Consider the following 22,646-nt stretch of genomic DNA (forward strand, 5'->3'; position numbering starts at 1 on the left):
CGCCAAGGTCTTCTCCTGCACAGATCATGGAGCAATAATAAGGACGTTGTTACCGTTCTTGACCTGCCAAGGTCTTCTCCTGAACATATCACGGAGCAACAATAAGGACGTGAGCCTACCTGATAGTAGTTGTAGAATTGCAGCATGCCCTCTTCACAGCAACGTGCCTTTCTCCAGGAAATCGAGTATGTATGAATCTTGCTGCACTAGCATGTATAGTGATGAAAAGAATTGTTGGTCTCTGCATCGTTCTCTATTCTCGGCAACATCATCCATAAATTCATATTCATTCCCAGGGCTGGTGTACCTAGTGTCAAAAGAAAATAAATTATTTAGACTAAGAATCTCAAACCTCTAGGCATAGCTTTTCGGAAACAGTAAAAATAAAGAGAGGAAGATTTCATACAAGTAATATGCTGGAACTCACTTGGAAATAAAGAACTCTGAAACCAATGAAAATAATGAATGGGTACAAAAATAGATTCAGAAAATGTTTAATTTCTACAAACAGAAGCCGTGAAAATAATGAATGGGTACAAAAATAGATTCAGAAAATGTTTATATTTCTACAAACAGAAGCCGTGTCCTGCTAGTTTAATGTGAAAGGCTCCAATAATCCCAACTACTACAAGTTCATCTGCATCACAATGATCCAAGTGCCGACTACTGAATACTCCCTACTTTTCTGAAAACATTGTGGATGCACTTCATTACGATCCATGTGAATACACTGATACTGCAATTAAATACTTTCATTGTGGATGCACTTCATTACGATCCATGTGAATACACTGATACATTTCGTCGTTGTTCATGTTGCACAGTCGGCAGAAATGACAAAACATGTTACAATCACTCATTCACTCTACCAAGGTCTTCTGTTCATATCACAGTGCAATAAAAAAGAACAGAGACTTCCTCGTTCTTTGTATAATTGCAGTTCATCCTCTTCACAGTGACGTGGGGATTGTTTCAGGCAACCAGGAAAGCAAGCTAGGCTTTCTTCAGGAAATCGAGTATGTGATCCATATTGTGCAAATTGCAATTCTGCATGTAATTTTGTCTTAAGTAGAATTTCTTTAACTTTGAAGCACGTATACCCCATGCCTTCCGATCTTCATTCATGTAGCGAGATTCGGACTGATGTTAATTGCTGCATATGAATACAGCATGCTGCATTCACTTCAAACTAACATTTTCTCCATGCTTCCCAGTGTCAACTATGTTTGCCTCTCTTCTGTTGATTCTGCTGCATGTGCTCCGATCAGTGTCGACAACGGCAATGGAATATCATAACACAACTGATGAGAACATCTTGCTAGCATTCAAGGCAGGCCTAAGTAAGCAGAGTGGTGTCCTATCTTCATGGAACAAAAGCACAGATTTCTGTCAGTGGCCAGGTGTGCTTTGCAGCCTTAAACATAAGCACAGGGCCACAGTGCTTAACCTCTCCTCAGAGAGCCTTGTTGGTACAATCACCCCATCCATTGGGAACCTCACATTCCTGAAAATTCTAGACCTCAGCCAGAACAGTCTCAATGGTGAAATACCTTCATCGATTGGCCATCTATCTCGATTACAACTTCTTGACTTGTCCAATAACTCACTCCATGGTGACATAAACTCTGACTTGAAGAACTGCACAAGTCTTGAGGGCATCATTCTTCACACAAACTACCTCACTGGAGAAATCCCTGCTTGGCTAGGAGGCCTACCAAGTCTCCAAATCATACACATGAAGAAGAACAACTTCACTGGATCCATCCCGACCTCCCTTTCCAACCTCTCATCGCTGCAAGAAATATATTTTAACAGGAATCAACTTGAGGGTACCATCCCAGAGGGTTTTGGCAGGCTCACTAGTCTCAACACCATTCATTTGGGTGCAAACCACCTCTCAGGCATGATCCCGACAAGCATCTTTAATATTTCCTCGCTAAGTCGCTTCGCTGTACCTATGAACCAGCTGCATGGTTTGCTCCCCTCTGAACTGGGAGTTCATCTACCGAAGCTCCAGTACCTCCTCCAAAGCACTAACCACTTTACAGGAAGCCTTCCAGCTTCTGTCGTCAATTCAACTGAGATATATTCTCTCGACATATCATTCAACAACTTCAGTGGAAGCATACCTCCAGAGATTGGAACACTTTGCCCAGACTTCCTCTCACTTGATACAAATCAGCTCATAGCAACTACTGCTGAAGACTGGAAATTCATGGCATTCTTGACAAACTGCACACGCCTGCGTATTCTTGACCTCCAGGACAACATGCTAGGTGGTGTGTTGCCAACCTCTGTTTCCAACCTTTCAGCACAACTCCAAGTACTATATGTTGGATTCAACAAGATCTCAGGAAATATACCATTTGGCATCAGCAACCTGGTTGGGCTAAATCGGTTGGAACTCTCAAATAACCAATTTACTGGTACCTTGCCTGACAGCATGGGAAGGCTAAGTTTTCTACAGCTCTTGGGCTTTCAAAATAACCTATTGACAGGATTGATTCCATCCTCGATGGGTAATTTAACACAGCTCCTACGTCTTTCCATGGCCAACAACATGCTTGAGGGATCTCTCCCAACAAGCCTAGGGAACCTGCAGAAGATAACTCTAGCCATATTTTCAAGCAATAAATTTACAGGACCATTGCCCAGAGAGATCTTTAACCTATCTTCCCTGTCATATGCTCTGGTTTTGTCAGGGAACTATTTTGTTGGTCCTCTTCCTCCTGAAGTTGGCAGCTTGACAAATCTTGCATACTTGTACATATCCAGAAACAACTTATCAGGGCCACTACCTAATGAACTTAGTAATTGCCAAAGCTTGATAGACCTCCGGTTGGACCAAAACTTATTCAGTAGTAACATCCCAGAAACTCTCAGCAAACTGCAGGGCTTGACATTGCTGAATTTAACCAAAAACACACTCTCGGGAGTGATTCCTCAAGAGTTGGGCCTCATGGATGGCATGAAAGAATTGTATCTTGCACACAACAACTTATCTGGTCATATCCCAGGAAGCATTGGAAACATGACATCATTGAACCATCTAGATCTCTCTTTCAACCATCTTGATGGTGAAGTTCCATCAAAGGGAGTGTTCAGTAACACGACAGGGTTCGTGTTTAATGGGAATTTGAGGCTCTGCGGTGGTATCCCAGAATTAGGCTTGCCCCCATGTCCGCCAGTGTCCATGGGACACAGCCTAAGGAAAAGTCATCTTGTCTTCAGAGTAGTAATCCCAATTGTTGGCACCATTCTGTTCTTAAGTTTGATGCTTACTATCTTTGTCTTAAGAAAGAAACCAAAAGCTCAATCTACAAAGACGATAGGATTTCAATTGATAGATGATAAGTATCCTAGAGTTTCTTATGCTGAGTTGGTCCAAGGAACAAATGGCTTTGCCACAAACAGCTTGATGGGAAGAGGAAGATACGGATCAGTGTATAAGTGTGGTTTGCTGCTAAAAAGTATGATGACCACGGTTGCTGTGAAAGTGTTTGATCTTCAACAATCTGGTTCTTCCAAAAGTTTTATAGCTGAGTGTGAGGCACTCAGTAAGATCCGCCATTGTAATTTGATTAATGTCATAACTTGCTGTTCAAGCTCTGATCCAAAGCAGAATGACTTCAAGGCCATTGTTTTTGAGTTCATGCCTAATGGGAGCCTGGATAGGTGGTTACATCTAGATGTGACGGCATCACAGCCACCACGAGGTTTGACACTGATGCAGAGATTGAACATTGCTGTTGATGTTGCTGATGCACTAGATTATTTGCACAACAACTGCGATCCACCCATAGTTCACTGTGACTTGAAGCCAAGAAACATTCTTCTCGATGAAGATTTAGTTGCTCATGTTGGTGACTTCGGCCTTGCAAAGATTCTTGCTGATTCAGAAGGTGAACAACCGATTAATTCAAAGAGCTCTATTGGAATACGAGGAACGATTGGATATGTCGCTCCAGGTAAGTCATTTTCTCTAATATTTTAATCTTGTGAACGAAACTGCATGCAAAATCACTATTTTTGTCTATGCAACATAGAGTATGGGGAAGGCGGGCAAGTTTCTCCCTGTGGAGACGCGTACAGCTTTGGAATTATCATCCTCGAGCTGTTTACAGGCATGGTACCTACTCATGACATGTTCAGAGATGGGTTAACCTTGCAGAAGCATGTCGAGAACGCATTTCCAGGGATTCTTATGAAGATTGTCGATCCAATACTACTGTCAATTGAAGGAGTTTATACAAGTAATTTGCCCCCTGGAAGAAATGCAATGGAACATATGAACCATGCCATATTGTCTGTCATGAAAATAGCTCTCTCATGCAGCAGACAGTCACCAACAGAGAGGATGAGGATCAGAGATGCAGCAGCAGATTTGCGCAGGGTAAGGGATAGCCATGTAAGAGGAAATGAGGAGCATCTAGAACTGTGCAGTGATGTCACTAATCTAGCCAGTGCTTGACAAAACATAGAACACACCTAGCAATGGGGCTTTGGCATCCCTTTTCCTATTCTACAAGGTGAAACGAAATTTCATCTCAATAATATTGGTCCGGCACATGGGGCGAACGCAAAATTGAATTTGGATTTAACATTGTTGGATTTTTTATTTATTAACAAATCAGCAATATACTGTATGCAAGTCAATCTTTATCGATGCAATTTGTGCAATTCTTTTTGTCTTTTTCACTACCGTGATGTTATGCATTCGACAGACCTTGTGACCATGCTACCTGGGACGTGTTGTAATGTACAGGCAAAATGGGTGACCACAATGCTAGAAGGGGGTAGTTGTATTGATTATGGAGAAATAGAGCACATAGTGCCTACCGGATAATGTATGGGCACTTTTCATTGAGCACAGGATGGTTCCTCCCCCCACCACCCAATAAAATAAAACCAAAAAGAAAGTAATGATATCACTTCGATTTGTAACACAGAAGAAATTGCTCCTATGTGCTTATGTATTTTATTATGGCTAATAACAAAACAGTAGGTAAAACGTGCTGTTTCCAGGAATTACAGGGATATATGTTAATGAAAAAAATATTTGTGGAGAAGATGAAAAAGGAACATTTTGATGGGAAAAAACGGAAAATGGTTATGTTTACTTACCGTAATGCAGTGTCACTCCACAAGGAGGTTATCATGTAATCATCTAACTTTCGACACCTATACTTGATGTCCTTCCTTGATACAATAATAATCCAACTCTATTCCTGTTTGGGGGGAAAAGGTAATACAGATGTGTACTATAAGCAGAGAGTAAATTTACTACTCACAAAAGGGGAAATCATCCATCATAACTCTATTAAGGCCAGCTTGGCTTACAATTTTTCCCCTTGCTTCTCAGAAGTTCACATCCCAACTAAATCATCTGTACGTACAATTGAGACACCAAACTGCAAAAAATAATAAGTAGTGATCTAATAAGTACTAATAAATAGTGGTTCGACAGAAGAAATAGTGAAATTGAAAGCACTTGCAGTGAATTTTAGTTATCCTTCCTAGCAATATTATCTTGGTAGGTGGATTCATTATGTGTTTTGATATATACTTCCCTCAAAAAGCTACACCGGAAAACCAATTGTACAGATCTCAATGCAGTTGAAAAGGTTAAAATTAGTAGTCATCCGCCTCTTCCTGCTGTTTTACAAATTACAATTAGTGCAAGAAAGTGCAGCACAAGCATAGAATCACCTCTCACAATGTCAAGATCATAAAACGATGAACCAAATATTCTCCAAACTCGGCTATACATATATTCGGAAATACTTCAACTCCTATTGCCTTGTTCTGAGTTAGTTGACACTTGACAGGCATACAAAGTTAAGACACAGAAAAGTAAAACAAACAAATTTCATTTCACCATTATTCGTTGCAAGAGTGAACAATATTGCTTTTGTCTAGTCCTCCCCTCTTCTGCTGCAACAGAATATTCACGCATTCCAGCAGGAAGACGTAGCTGGGCAACTGGCTGTCTCATATTCAACTGGAAGTTTATAATTTCAACTTTCCAGAAGGGATTACCTAAAACCATACGCCATTATTAACCTCTAATTCGCACAAACTACTTGTAGAATCTTGGTACGTTAACCTCTAATTCGCACAAATTACTTGTAGAATCTTGGTACGGAACCTGTTTTCTTATTAAACAGGAGGGAGAAAACGTCTGAAAAAAAGAAAAACTAATGGGCGCTGCTGCGCATAGCATACTCACGGATCGGATCAACCGAGAAGACGAGCTGACCACGGCTCGACGACGAGGCCATCCATGGCACTGGCGGCGGCGGCGGAGCGGCCCGAAGCGGATGTGGCGGGGGTTCATGCAGCCCGAGGCGCCGCCGGCTATTCCTGGATGCGGGGTCGAGCTGTAGCGGTCGAGCGGTGGCGATCGGCAGTGGTGGTGGGGGTGGTGATTCTGGCCGGCCGGCCGGCCGGCGAGCGCGGCGGAGGGCGGTGGTGCCACGGCGGGGGCTCCGGCGGCGGCGACGAGTCGATGTGGGGTGGCGAGGTCTGCGCGTGGGCCGTCGGATGAGGAATGGACGGCGCGCATTTCGGCCGGTTCACACACAGACCTGAGGGAAACTTGGGCCATGATGGGCCGCACAGAAAAAACCGGTTTATTTGGCTCTTGGGACATTGGTTTCCGTGATAATAATCTATAAATATTTATGCTTCTACTCTCTTCATTTTATATTATAAGTCATTTAAATTTTTTTAAAATTTCTTTATGTTTGAAAATACTTATAAAAAAATTAGCAACATCTACAACACCAAATTTATTTTATTAAATTTAACATTGAATATATTTTATAATGTGTTTGTCTTGTATTAAAGATATAAATATAGTTTTCTATAAATTTGGTCAAACTTAAGAAATTTTTATTGAGAAAAAAAATAAATGACTTATAATATGAAATTGAGAGAGTAGAAAACAATACCAGAAATTTATAAGGGAATCTCTTTCTTTCCCTACATATAAACCCGCGCATGTATTTAAGCTTGTTCACCTAATTATACTAATGGATTATTTGTTCCAGCCTTAAGAAAATGTTGTCTAGAAACTTTATTCCATTGATATTATGTTTATTTATTAAAAATTAAGTTTATGAATATAGTCAAGTTGATAGTCGTAATAATAATTTGCTCAATAATCTAAATCTAAGTCCAAATTAAAGGAGGTTGGGAAGAATAGAATAGACACTATTAATTGTATGTAGCCAACCTCCCATATATACAATCAATCTCCTATTTTATTGTTTGCAAAAAAAAATCCTCCTATTTTATGACTATATATCATACTATCTGGTTTTGTGCAATTAATACAAAACGCCGAGAAAGAGGCTAAGAATAAAATAGTGATCAGAACAGCTAGACATAATCCAAATTAGAAAATATCCGGCCAAGCCAATAATCGAACCGTATTATACCAGTGCTTGATCTCCTAATCACGTCGAAAGTTTTTTTTAACTCGTACAAGTGATCCCGAATTCCCGATTAGCAATAGAGCACAACGCAAAAAGAGTATTTTTTTAATATAATTTCCACGGATGTCAGAATAATTCCCATAAAATTGCTAAAAGAAAATATTTCATTTCATAGCAGACGAGGAATATAATAGACATCACCAATTTTCATGTGTCTAGATGGCCACTCCTAGCATATACGCAACAAATTTCATATGATATGACTATATCAAACAACTGATCCGATTTTGCATAATACAGAAAGCTGCAAAGAAAATAAAATACTAAGGCTCGTTTGTGAGGTAATGCTGAGATTTTTAGCCCACATAAAATTAAAAATATTAGGTAACTATTGAAAACTTATAGAGAAATTATATTTTTTATGAAAAATATGTAAGTAATAAAATGTTTTGAGGAAAAACTTAGCTGCTCGATAAATATGCCCATGATAGACAAAGTAGCCTAACCGAGAAGCTGTTTAAATCTCAGCCTAAAACAAAACATTATCTGAAACAACTAGCCATCAACGTAATCCAAATTAGAAAAAGAAAAATCTCCGGCCAAAGCCCAATCCAATCCAATCGTATCACATGATTTCACATCACACAGACCTCCTTGATCTCCTAACCACGTCGCATACTTAAACTTAACCACTCGTGATGAATGGTCCCGATTAACAAACAAACAGAAAGAAAAAACAAAAAGAAAGCCCAAAGCAAGTAACTGCGCCATGACTAACACTAATTAATTAAACCCTCCATAACTAATTAATTAATCACTCCAATTAACTAATCCCCCGCCCCTCCCTCCCATCGATCCCGTCCGTCCATCTCCGATCCGACGGCCCACACGCGCCCCACCGACCCCACCAAACCCACCCCGTACACACCGCCGCAGAAAATCCCGCCACACCTAATCCACTCTAGTAGCTCTCACATTTAAAATGCGTGGGCCCCACCTAACCTCGCTTAAAACCGAAGCAAACCAACCAGAAAAAACCCCGCAAAAAAAACGCGAGAGAGCCAAAAAAAAAAAGAGAAAAGAAAAAAGAAAAGCGGAAGAGAAGAAGAGTCGAGAAGCTTTTGGGGGAGAGAGAAATGGGGAAGGGCAAGGTGCACCCCTCGCCGTCGCCGGCGGCGGCGGCGGGTGGGGAGACGGCGGAGGCAGTGCTGATGAGGTTGCTGCCCGCGGCGGTGGTGGCGATGGCGGCGGGGCTCGGGGCGGAGGGGAAGGAGGTGCTCGCGTACCTGGTGCTCGCGTCGATGCGGTCGTCGTCGGCGGCGAGGTGGGGGCAGGCGGAGGTGGGGAAGGGTGGAGGAGGAGGAGGGAGTGGGAGGGTGGGACACCACGCGCCGGAGCTCGGGTGCGGCTGCTTCGGGTGCTACACGGCGTACTGGTCGCGGTGGGACGGGTCCCCCGAGCGTGACCGCGACTCGATCCACCGGGCCATCGAGGCGTTCGAGGACCACCTCGCCCGCAAGGAGGAGGAGGAGGTCGTCGGCGGCGGCAAGGGCGCCTCCTCCCGCCGCCGCAAGAAGCGCAGCGGCAAGGACAAGGCCAAGGCCAAGGTGCCGCCCGCCGCCTCCGCCGGTCAGCCACCTCCGCCACCGACCAACCAGGAGGAGACCTCCGCCCCCGCCGCCGCCGCCTCACCACCAAAATCGGTTCTCGACGGGGAGGAGGAGGAAGAGGAAGAAATGAAGAACACCGCCGCCGCTGCCGTCGCCGGCGCCGGCGACGGCGGCGTGGTGGAGGAGGAGAGGAGGCGGCGGGGATGGGGCGTGCTGAGCTGGAAGGTGTGGAACCTGTGGGGGTCCCACTAGTCAGTGAGACAACCAATGGCTCCTCTTTTTCATCATCAGTTAGGTCATTCTGCTTTTTTAGTTGGTGAGGTTTACATATGCATTTTTACTCTCTCTCTCTCTCTCTCTCTCTGTAGTAGGGGTTTTAGGTTGATTAGGAGATGCTCAACATATATGCTTAGTCAGCCCAGTTAGCATAATGATCATAAAAAAACAATAATGTTAATGTTGGTATGCCCATCACTCCATGACTCCATGTGATGATCATGCGTTTGGTTTTGTTCCATGTAAATATATGTCAGTCTAGTGTAAATATGTGTGGCATGTGGAAACAATGTGAATATTTAGTACAACTCTTTAAGTCTTGATTGCTTCTGTTTAGCACAACATTTTTTTTCTTTGGTCAGGACATGAGAATGAGATTATTACCCTATTTGAACCAAACAATTAACATCCGAGCTAGAAATGTTATTCGTTTGTAGTTTCGGCTGCGTGATTTAACTAGGCATATATATTTGATAGTCTTCTTTGGACTAGTCCTCCCAATTTTAGATAGGCATACATTCTTGGTCATATGCCCTCGTCAAAATTGGTAAATTTTACTTGGTCAATTGGAAAGATCCATTGGTCATCAGGGACCAGGCTGTTAACTGTCTTGGGACTCTTAGGTTATCCAGGAAAGCTTTGGTGATAATCTCTTTCTTGTTCCGGTTGGTTGGATAATCAATTAGTCATCATCAAAGATCAACTGTCTCGGTTATCTGGGAAGGAAGCCTTTCTGCGGTGATCTCTTTTTGTGCTGAGAAACCTTTTTGTGGTCATCTCCTTTTGTGGTGATCTCTTTCTTGTTTTGGTTGGTTAGTTAGGACCTATAATTGGATACTCCTAGTAGTACTTGTATGGTACTCCCTCTGGTTCAATAATTTTGGACAAAACACAGTCTTCAAAATGTATCTTTGAGTATGATTTTTCATTATAACGCATGAAAAAAAATAGGTAACTATTATTTAATTTTATTAATGTATATGTTCTTAACCAAAATGTTCTAGTGCCCTCAAACTAAAATTAAAACTTGTCCGAAACGCAAGAATCATGGAACCGGAGGGATTATTACTACTGGCACATGAGAATAATGTGAGATGCTCTTTTCTTGGGAGCTACTTAAGCACAAAGAGGAGTTTCGCTTTCATGGTTTCTTTGGATGCTGGTGTGTTGAGTTATGTGGTGCTCTGTCTACTGTCGTTGCTTTCATCACTGGATGAATGGATTGGATGGATGCCCTTTTTATTCTGGTGCTTATTCGCCGCCCGTTGAATTTCTCTGTGGCACCGTCCAAAATGGAAGTTGCTGTTCTTCAGGCCGGCAGGTTTGTACGGGTGGCCACGGTTTGTTTGTTGGCTTTTGTACTTAGCTCCGTTTTTAAGTATACTTGACGGTGTTGGCTAACTTTATATGTGTGGTTTGAGTTTTGATGGAAAGTTGCGTGAAAATGGCTCCGGTTTGTTGGCCTGTATGTACGGTTGTACCGATTTGTGCCTGCATTTATTGATCTTGATCAGGTGTGTTCGTCAGCTAATGCTGGATTTGGGTTGTGTGGTGGCTGTTAATGTTTGTACCGTGTGCTCCCAGCATTTTGGACAGGAATAAGGCTGTGTGTTTTGATCCAGGGGTGAAAAGTTTTGGTGTGTCACATCAGATATACGGACATACATTTGAAGTATTAAACGTAGACTAATAACAAAACAAGTTACTGATTCCGCCTGTAAACCGTGAGACGAATTTATTAAGCCTAATTAATCCGTCATTAGCAAATATTTACTGTAGCACCATATTGTCAAATCATTGGCGCAATTAGGCTTAAAAGATTCGTTTCGCAATTTACACACAATCTGTGTAATTAGTTTTTTTTTGTTGTCTATATTTAATACTCCATGCATGTGTCCGTTAATTTGATCTGATAGGGTGAAAAGTTTTTGTGTGGGAACTAAACAGAGCCTAAGTTCACTTTGACTCCCTTAACTAGTGGTTGAATCTGTTTCGTATCCATGAACCACAATACCGGATATTTCGACCCCCCACTATTAAAATCGATGCAATTTGACTTCCTTAGCGGTTTTGGAGGACAGTTTTGCTGACGTAGCGCATACGTGGCGGTGTTGACTCGGTCTTTGTTCCACCTGGAGTTGACGTAGCACTTATGTGTATTAGAATTAAAAAAAATATGAATGGGACCCATTTGTCATTCACACATATAATGTGGACCCCACTGACATGGCGAGCCCACATGTCAGACCTCTTCATTCTTCCTCCTTCCTTTCTCTCTCCCTCATATCTCTCTCTCTTTCTCTCCCCCTTTCTTTTCCCCATCGGAGGTACGTGGCGAGCAGGGACCAGATCAGCAATGGCGACGGGCGGGGTCGGGGCGGCGGCGGAGCGTGTGGAATAGGAGGATGGACTGGTCGAACCTTGACGGGGACGGCCCGCCGTTCTCACCGTTGAGCGTCCTCACCAACGATGCCACCGTGTGCTGGCCGTGGCAGCTGTGCTTGGTCGATCCACGCTGCTCGCAGGAGCGGCACCCTGGACAACCGCTTTATTCCCTGGCTAAGGTGGCGGTGGGCGGGTGGCGACGGAGCATGCGGGGGAGTGTCAATGGTCGTTATAGACCGATTTCGACCGTCAATCTATCTATGCTTGCAATGCATATTTTATTAAAAATAATCTAGTTCCACTTGTACTTGGCAATGCATTTGTTTGCAGAGATCTTTACATAAATGGAAGAGAATCGACGGAGAACAACTGAACAATCAATTGGAATCTGTCAAAAGGTAGACTTATGGGTGGATGGGCTTACAAACTGTCACACTCTAAAAATCGCGTAAATTATAAATTGTTGTGAAAAAGGAATTTTTAGAAGTTATTTAATAATTAAAGTAAGTGTTTGAATAAACTCTATGAAAAATTTGAACGTCAAATTGAGCTAGATAATTTTTCTTAAATACATTGTGAGCCCAAGTATTTTCAGGATTTTTCTTAGATTTATTTGAGCGTTGAAAGTATTTTTAATAAATGAAACATCATTTCAGCAATTATTTAAATTAAAAGGTCAATTAAAATCCCTTTCCAAAGCTCTAGGCCAAATCCGGCTCACTCCCTTTTGATGATTGCTCTATGTCAGCTGCAGGTGCAGTGATATGGAGTTGTATTTAATAATGTAAGTGTGGTGCTTAGATTATTAGATATCATGAATTGGTATTATATGCCACGGGACAGTAGAGGTGGGCCGCTGATGGTGACAGCTCAATATTCGTCCACGTGGGTATATAGTACTAAGATAAATTTCTGGTGTGGGGTACTCCTCTATATTCATTACTGGTTGGATGGTCATGACGGCTTTATCGTAAGTAACTAGACAATTAGGGGTGGTCTCTCAAAACACCCGAAGGGCATAGTCAGGGGGTATCGACTACATTATTGTATACTTGTTAGTGTATATTAAAATGGCTATATACTAGAAGTACAGAAATGACTTTATTTTAAAGAGAAATATGGTTACTTTTTCTGTGACACATATTTCTACCCCTGAATATTGTTTAACCCATGCATAAACTTTGATTTATATATGTGATATAAATTATAAGCATGGTACTCTCTTATCGTATCTTCTCTTGGGATTAAATAAATATGAAACATTGGGATACTTCCGGTTGAAATGCTACAAGGTATATCCGTGTGCTTACAGATTATATATGTAATCGTAAAATATATCGGGAATATTTCGATGCCATCACTGGGAATTATATTGTCGGGAGGATGGACTGGTCGAACCGCTTTCTTCGCCTGGCGGTAGCGCAGAGCAGCGACACCGTTTGCTGCCCGCCCACCGCCGTTGCCCGCCGGCCCCCGCCCAAGATGCAGTTGACGCGGATGTCGTAGGCGCTGAGCTCACAGGTAGCGTTCTTGGCGTGCGGGCTGAGGCTGCCGCCACCCGCCACAGCTGCTGTTCCAGCCCTTGCCCGCACGTCGTCGTCGCAGTGCCCACCCACCGCCGCCCCACCGAAGGGGAGGAGAAAGGGGGAGAGAAAGAGAAAGATGAGGGAGGGAGGAGGAAGAATTAAGACGATTGACATGTGGGCCCCACATGTCAGTGGGCTCACATTATATATGTGCGAATGACAAATGGGTCCTGCTCATATTTTTTTTTAATTCTAATACACATAAGCGTCACATCAGCAAAACCACCCTCCAAAATCGTCGAGGGAGTCATATTGCACCAATTTTAATAGTTGGGGGTTCGAAATATCTGGTATCGTGGTTCGGTGATATAATTAGATTTGACCACTACTTGAGGGAGTCAAAGTGAACTTATTTCTTTTGGACGGGGCATTGCTTCCAAACGGGAAGCAGTTGGACAATTAGAATGGGCTTTGGGCCCGAAAAGCCCACTTAATGCATCAATCTTAGCCAACATAAAAGGATTAAGTCCACTCGGGCGCCCTCAAATATAGAAGGTATGTTTCCTTCAACGCAAAGGTCTAAGGTTCGAACTATATTTTTTCCTACCAACTGTTATATGCCTAAAAAATTTACATGCTCAAGGCTTCAAACCCAAGACCTAGTGCTAAAAACCAAATGAGCTAACCACTGCACTAGTACATTTCAAGTAGGAATCACCAATACAACTTTTTAGGCTTTGCAAAGGTTAGTGCCGATAAGAGTGGCGCTGACCCTTGATGATGTGGCTAACATCTCGGACGGAGGTTAGTGCTAAAATTAGTGGCGCTGAGATGTTGGATCTTAGCACCATCGGAATTGGCGCTGAGGTCACTGTTCATTTTTGAAATAAGTTTTTGACACGGTTTATTCTTGTAATAAGTTTTTGTAAAGGGTCAAATTGTTAAAATTTGTGAAGATAGTTGGTAAGGTATTGTGTTTGAGATATGCGCATCAGATTTGACCTATATTTAAGGGAGTCAAAGTTAATTTATCTAAAATAAAATAATGCGACATTGGCCCTTTTCCCTCGTTGTGCTGTTGAACAAAGCTAGGCCTTGACCCATTAATTCAAGTTGATTGCATTAATACTCCTCTAAAATTAAAAAAGGGAAGATATTTTTCAAATATCACAATGGTTAATTATTTTTCAAATATCACAATGGCTAAAAGGGGAAGAGGTAAAAATGTGATGTGTTAAGAAAGCATATAAGAATAAGCCATAAATATTAAGATTTCAAGCCCACATAGCCTATTACACCATCCGGGCATATAAAGTTTGAAGTAAACTAAAATAAGAACGCCAGTAATTTCTCAAATATTTAGTTTAATTCAGAAACAAAGAAAAAAAGAATCAGATTCCATAGTTTTTAACACCTCCGACAAATGAAAAAAAAAATACGAGCACTACTGTAATATCATAAACTTATCGGTTTTGATATTCATTCTAATATTTGAAATTGTGTTAAGTAGAATTATATCTTAAAACATTGAAATATTTATGGCTGGACTGAGTATTAAATATCCACCCGTTCCTGTCGTTCTCTTATCACTGCAATCTATCATACTCCCTCCGTACTCGTAAAGGAAGTCGTTTAGGACAATGTTAAGTCAAATCTTGGGAATATAAATCATTAATAACTCTCAAGTTATTGTGTTTGAAAATGTAAAAATTATACGAATATATTTGTCTTGAAAAATACTTTTATAAAAGTATACATATAACAGAGACGCTAAAAATTAGAAGCAAAGGTTTTTTCCCTAAACAATAATGTCATGAATAATATCGGAAATGCTTGTTATCGGTTCTCTGGCGGAGAACGGAAAATCGGACACCGACGCTTGCAGAAATAATATTATCTCTTTATGTTCCTTCCCACGCATCTACTCATGCATGTATGTTACTCTATTTACAAGTTTTAAATATCTTTTTCTTCAAAATTGTTTATCTGATTCATAATCCGATTATATCATTGTATTTGATTATATTCTTACATATATACATATATATATATATATATATTATTTATATATATATATATATGTGTGTATGTATGTTTCAGTCTATATCATTGTGTTATTTGGGTGATTTAATATGTCAGGGTTATGGATACTACATACCTAATAGTAGTTGACTAAATCTCGGCATGACCCACCACATACCATGTCCTATACGGAAACAACCTGCAGATATAGGAGGAGTTCCGGATAAGGAAAGACAACCAGAGTTCTACATGGAAACGACAAGTACTACTCGGATTGTATCCATATTGGTTTCCCTAGTTCTACTTGGACAAGGGGACACCTATGGGTATAAATACAAGCCCCCCTAGGAGGAGAGGGGACACGACAATCCACACACCCATCATAGACGACACGGAAAGATAGATCAAGACAGAAGATCAACATATAAGCCAACATACGCCAAGACAAGACGCTGGATATCGACTTCATGGATAAGCACGGCTAGTTCCCTATGGTGTCTCCGGATACTGTCAGGAGAGACGAAAGCGTTATCTCTGATCTCGCCGGGCACGAACTCGAGGAGGAAGACTACCCTGTTGTCGACTACGAGTCAGATCTTCAGACCGCCATGTCGACAACAGTTAGATAGGCTATCCCAAATATTGTACTGGTGTGATTATGGTGAATAAGAGCAATACCGGCTTCGGCCAACAGGATGTAGGGTTATTGCCTGACAATTCAGGGGCCCGAACCTGTATAAAAATCCTCGTCCCCGTCTCTTTTACCTCAGTCTCGCATATATCCTAGGACCAACGATCCCCATACCATGCAAATACCGGAATCGTGACATCAAACGTCGACAGTGGCGCGCCAGGAAGGGGGCTTTGGTGCTTCAAGGTTTCGACGAGATGGGTTTAAGAGACGGATTCTCCAACAACAAGCTACTCGACGACTTCGGCTGAGGGAGAGATCTAACCCGACCAGAGTATGTCCCCCGACAAGATCGGAACCATCGTCATCAACAATTCGATCTCTCGAGATCGACCAAGCCTCAAGATACGCGGCGTACCAAAAGATGTCAGATCATATGATGTCGAACGAGTACGCAATGAGGTAATTGGTAGATTGGTTTTTCAAATTGATCTACTAATTTCGTAGATACATCCGGCATGTATCTACAAAGGTACACAATATTTTATATGCAATTTATCGTATCTATTCAGATTATACAGCATTGTCAGATCTATAATTTATTATGTTTACCTAGAGCATGTTTTTTATACAATATCTATTGTGCGAGTGTCCCCGATGTTAAATCGACTACGGTCTAACATTGGGGGCTCGCTCTGTCTTCTTCTGTATAAATCATGCTTGTTTATGGTCTACATAATGCCTGATATTTACATCTGCTCGTTATATCCTGATAATGCTAGAAGATCCATGCCGTTTTTTGAGTATATACTCGATATTATCTGCTATATATCTTGTCTTCTAGAAAATATTTTTCAGGAACAATTGAGCACTCGAATAGGTTGTGGTCGAGTACACCGCATTATCGAGAACGATCTCGACAAATGCAGAGTCGTCACGCCCAACCTGCCAACGAAGACCGACGACCTATCTCATAGCATCGGCCATGGCTGGACTACTCGAGAAAAGGTTATTAACGGATAATTCCTCGCGAACGTCATCGGCTTGATTAGCCGACATGACTGCGAACGGACATCCGGATATGCTACAAGTTGGATGTGTGAGTCATGCTGGCCACATGAGACGCACATGTAATAAACCAACTCTAGTACCTCCATTGGTGTTCGAGAGATAATTTTACACATTCGATGGTCCTTGAACCAGTACGTAGCAATCTCTCGCACCGCAACCTCCATTGGTGTTCGAGAGATGATTCTACTCGCTCGCTTGTTCTCGAACCAGTACGTAGCAATCTCTCGCACCACAACCTCCATTGGTGTTCGAGAGATCATTCTACATGATCGCTGGTCCTCGAACTAGTACGTAGCAATCTCTTGCACCGCAACCTCCATCGGTGTTCGAGAGATAATTCTACACGTTTGCTGGTCCTCGAACCAGTACGTAGCAATCTCTCGCACCGCAACCTCCATTGGTGTTAGAGATATCATTCTACACGTTCGCTGGTCCTCGAACCAGTACGTAGCAATTTCTCGCAGCACAACCTCCATTGGTGTTCGAGAGATGACTCTACACGTTCGCTGGTCCTCGAACCAGTACGTAGCAATCTCTCGCACCGCAACCTCAGATGGTCGAGGTACGACTACAGCAATAACGCAGCGGTCCTTGCACCACGACTTCAAATGATCGAGAGACACCTACGGACTGGTTCTCAACCAGTCAATTGTAGCGATCTCTCGTACATTTACTTCTAGTGGTTGAGTTACGACTACTACCTGGTTCTTGACCAGTGGTGTAGCGATTCTCCCATTACCTCTACTTCAACAAAGTTGATATCAGGTGCACAATATCGCCAAGTGTTTTACCCAGATATCCCTTACCACAAAAGACACCTAGCGTTGAAACCTATCCTCATGTCCCTTTACGCCGTCTTGACAAAGCCTTTGAGGAACCTAAGGGAACTTCGGCTGGGGACGCCCAAAGCGGATAAGGCTTTGTCGGATCCTTCAGAGACGAAAGACCATGTAAGATCTGGTCATGTAAGAGTTCTCGCCGTGCGTATTAAACAAGCCGTGTAATCGGAAATGGATTTTCCAACTTCACGGCTGGGGGCTAGGATCAGTGCTTGTTCAACTAAGGCAGGTCAAAGGTCCAAGAGCCTTATCATCCGAGAACGATTCTCCGACAACAAGGCTGGGGGCTAGGGAGAGTATATAACTCAACAAACTGACTGGTCGAAGTCGGTAAAAGAGTAGAAGCTCATATACAAAACATTGGTTTGTAAACCTAATTCATTTTTAGTTTTCCATACATTCTATAACATGTTACCCTTTGAGCACTCGCTCGGGGGCTATTTCTATCTAATATTCTTTTTTGAGTATTGATTTCAGAGAAATTCTATTCGACATTATCAAAGACCGCATGTCTCTATGGTTCTACACCATGATCGACTAAGGCGATTACGACAAATGTCGACAAGGCTCCGTCGCAGATTCTGCGCTTTCTCGACACTCGAGAACGGTTGGTGGATCTCGACAAGGAATACGGAATGAAGAAATGGTGTACCCGCCGAGATAAAATTTCTTGACTTCAATCTAAATTCTCGACTATAGCAAGACGGGAGACTTAGTCGCATGTTCTGTACTTTCTTGGTTGGCATTGGAGATTGACTCAGACAAACCCTTTAGGTGCCCGCACGAGGCTGATAAAGGAAGTCTAACATTATCTCTGAACTCACCGAGAACGGTCACATGAGCTCGATAACAGTTCCTCCAAGGTCTGCGGTTGAGAATATGAACTCGTTCATTTGCATTGAAGTCGGGGGCTATTGTCAGGATTATGGATACCACATACCTAATAGTAGTTGACTAAATCTCGGCAGGACCCACCACATACCATGTCCTATACGGAAACAACCTGCAGATATAGGAGGAGTTCCGGATAAGGAAAGACAACCAGAGTTCTACATGGAAACGACAAGAACTACTCGGATTGTATCCATATTGGTTTCCCTAGTTCTACTTGGACAATGGGACACCTATGGGTATAAATACAAGGCCCCCTAGGAGGAGAGGGGACATGACAATCCACACACCCATCATAGATGACACGGAAAGATAGATCAAGACAGAAGATCAATATACAAGCCAACATACGCCAAGACAAGACGCCGGATATTGACTTCATGGATAAGCATGGCTAGTTTCCTACGGTGTCTCCGGATACTGTCAAGAGAGATGAAAGTGTTATCTTTGATCTCGCCGGGCACGAACTCGAGGAGGAAGACTACCCTGTTATCGACTACGAGTCAGATCTTCAGACCGCCATGTCGACAACAGTTAGATAGGCTACCCCAAATATTGTACTGGTGTGATTATGGTGAATAAGAGCAATACCGGCTTCGACCAACAGGATGTAGGGTTATTACCTAACAATTCAGGGGGCTCGAACCTGTATAAAAATCCTCGTCCCCGTCTCTTTTACCTCAGTCTCGCATATACCCTAGGACTAACGATCCCCATACCATGCAAATACCGGAATCGCGACATCAAACATCAACATAATACATATTTTTTTTGTTTTACTAGTTTATTTACAAATATTGCATGTCGTGTTATTTGGATGTTTCAATATCTTATGATGTTTCACTAATTCATTTATAATTGTTCAACGGGGTGTTGTTTGGATGTTTCATTAAGTACTTTTTAATGTTTCATCAATTACAATTCATTGTTTCATGTATAATATAGAAATATTTCAATAAAGAATATACTTATATTTGTATTTTTTATTATAAATATAATCACGTGAGATCTTGTTGTAAGGATTTAATTGTAATGAATATAATGGTGAAATCAAATCGTCGATAAGATAAGTAATTCAGAAGGAAAAATAGTTTAAAGTTTTATTAAAAATATTGGTAAGGGGGTGTTTAGATCCTGGGGTGTAATGTTTTGTCGTGTCACATCTGATATTATATGGTCGCATGGGGTGTTCGGGTACTAATAAAAAACTAATTACAGAATCCGTCAGTAAAATTCGAGACAAATTTATTAAGCCTAATTAATCCATCATTAGCAAATGTTTACTGTAGCACCACATTGTCAAATCATGGAGCAATTATGCTTAAAAGATTCGTCTCACCAATTAGTCGTAATCCGTGCAATTAGTTATTTTTAGCCTATATTTAATACTTCATACATGTGTTCAAACATTAACTGTGACATGGAGTAAAATTTTTGGCAGGGATCTAAACAGGCCCTAAGAGAGAGAGGGGTTCGTACGTGGTAGCTCATATCCATGCAGCAGTTGTCAGAGAATTGCTCTGACCATTTTTTTTTAATGTGTAGCATACGCGCCATCCAGTCTAAGAGACGTCAGACATGAGCCCGATATTTGGTCAAATATCATACGTCCGATCCATAGCTCTCTTTGAATAATATATGTAATTTGTAGGATCCTAAAGAGTCTTTCCTACACCAAAAGTTAACCAATAAGATAGAGGTTTCTTCACTTATATATTCCTAGTCCATTGTCCTTTCACAACCAATATAAGACTATTCAACAATCTCTTCCTCTATGCATTGGTGTCCCTCAGCCGTTCACTGCCCCTTCACCGTACATCGATGGTCCTTCAGATATACAGACCCTATAGACACCCACAGTCTCCATCAGATAACAATTATAGGATCGTAAATGGTCTTTCTCATCCCAAAATCTAACTAATAATATGAGAAACTTCCCCACTTAAATTACATATTAGATCATTTGCACTCTCATAATCAATCTGAAACTATTCGACACAGTCGATTTTGACATGGTAATAATAGTGCCTTGTCATGTCGGTGTGATGTGACCATGGCTACCACGGATGTAACCATTGCTCACATCATGGATGAACAAGAAGATATTGAGATCAAGTACTCCAAGTGCTGGAATCCGATTCGGCCACATACTACACTGCTGACTTCAAACGGCCACCGAATCTGCATACGACCTCCGTTTTCGGCCCGTGAGTACTTGATGGAAAGCTCTCGGAGCCCTCTTTCTAACGGATCTAGCCTCTTCTCTGAATTCCATCTCGTGTGGCCGGAATCACAGGAACAAGGTGCTGCGTCACCTATAATGGGCCTATGGGCTTGTAATTTCATTTGGGACCCCGGCCCAGGTGGGGCCCATGTGGGGTGCGCCCCAAGCTGGTGGAGCACGACCCTAGGCACCCCTAGGTCGTCCTCCCACCCCTATATATAGCTAGTTACCCCTTCAGGGTTTCTCGGGTTTTTGATAGATTAAAGTTTAGCCATTGCTATTTGCTTGCAGCGCGCGTGTCAGCTAGACCGTCCGTCTGCTTGTTCTTTGGAACCCTAACTTATCGTGTGTATTCATTCCTATTTGCAATTCAGATTGTTTTTTATCTTGTTCTTGCTTGTTTCTTCGATTTGCTTGCAGGAATAAGGTTGATCTGCACCGGCAAGATCAACAACCCACGGAGAGGTGTATCGATCGCTAAGGCGCAACACAACGTCTCGTACGGTTGTAGTCGGATCGTCAACGTTTCTCCCAAATCGTAGTTATCACAACTCACCGAAAGATCGGGCCAACAACAGCCTTGAGTGTCGAGAGGAACTCAGGGTTCATCAGGTGGTATCAGAGCTTTCGTTGCTCGGTGAGTTTTTATCTTCCTATAACCAGAAAATAGCCATACAAAAAAAATTCGCATCATTTACCGAGCCATATTTGTGCCATTGCATTGTTCATTTCAGTTTTTGCTTTGTTGAGTTTGCGTTGCATCGTCTAGTCGTGTTGCTGGTCTTAGCGTTTAGTCCGTTTAGAGTTTCGAGTTCTGGTCACGTTTAGTACCACTGTCGCCGCCGCTGTCGTGTCTTTGTTATCGTCGGGACCTATAAAAACGGAATCATCTTTCCACCAAGGTTCCATTTTTCTAGTTTTCAGAAGCTTTTGTCGGTCGGTCTTGGAGTTGCTGAGTTGCATCAAGGGTTTGTCGTCTGTATTTGGCCGTGCTTGTTTCTGTTGCGCGAGGAAGAGGAGAGAAAGAAAAGATAACAGATCGGTTTTTGGAGGAAGTTTTGCAGATTAGATCAATCAGGTTGGTTAGTTTCCATCTAAGGCCAAACTTTCCACTTGGGCCGAGTCTATTTCCTCCCCCACGCGTGAAGACCGGTTGGCGCCATCTCCTTTTGTCGCCCACTTTCTGAGTCCGACTCCCTCCCTCTCACGTCGGTTTCGCCTGTTCCGAGTTGTGTCAAACACCTTGGTGAATTTTTGTTTGGTGTCAGTTTCGAGATCCGTTTGGAAAAACGGAACCAGTATAAATTCAGCATTCCATTTTTGTATAATTTTAATTTTGAGTTTGGACTTTTACATTTGAGTCCCTGTAAATTTTTTTGTTTACGTTTGAGTCCCTGTAACCTTACATTAAGGTCCTTGAGTCAGTTTTTGTTAAAAAAAATAAAGAAAAAAAGTGAGAAAAAAAAGGCAGAAAGGTGCATAAAAAAAGAAAAGAAAAGAAAAGCCGCACCAAAAAAAAAACAACAGAAAAGAAAAGGAAAGAAAAAAAAAGAAAAGAAGAAAGAAGAAAGAAAGAAAAGAGAAAATACTGTTATGTTTGAGCTGAACTTCATATATCAGAGTTGTGCATGAGTTGTTCCTAGTGCTATCTTGTGGTATCGTTTGTGTCTAGGCTCGCGTCTCTAGTACGTTCTAGCCTAGGACCAGCACGGTACTTGACTTTGAACAATTA

General features: G+C 42.0%; 2 protein-coding genes across 2 annotated transcripts; both read left to right on the top strand.

Annotated features, from left to right (window-relative positions):
* Positions 1-1,159: 1,159 nt before the first annotated feature.
* LOC127755716 (probable LRR receptor-like serine/threonine-protein kinase At3g47570) lies at positions 1,160-5,106 on the top strand. The gene is made up of 2 exons (XM_052281389.1): positions 1,160-3,968; positions 4,047-5,106. The coding sequence occupies exons 1-2, from the start codon at positions 1,160-1,162 to the stop codon at positions 4,469-4,471; spliced, it is 3,234 nt and encodes a 1,077-aa protein (XP_052137349.1). The 3' UTR covers positions 4,472-5,106.
* A 3,380-nt stretch (positions 5,107-8,486) lies between these two features.
* LOC127754209 (uncharacterized) lies at positions 8,487-9,633 on the top strand. Its single transcript, XM_052279701.1, has one exon. It carries the CDS (start codon positions 8,576-8,578, stop codon positions 9,299-9,301), a length of 726 nt encoding a protein of 241 aa, XP_052135661.1. The 5' UTR covers positions 8,487-8,575; the 3' UTR covers positions 9,302-9,633.
* The last annotated feature ends 13,013 nt before the right edge of the window (positions 9,634-22,646 follow it).

Source organism: Oryza glaberrima, chromosome 11 (genome assembly GCF_000147395.1).
Source record: "Oryza glaberrima chromosome 11, OglaRS2, whole genome shotgun sequence".
NCBI classification, from domain to species: Eukaryota; Viridiplantae; Streptophyta; class Magnoliopsida; order Poales; family Poaceae; genus Oryza; species Oryza glaberrima.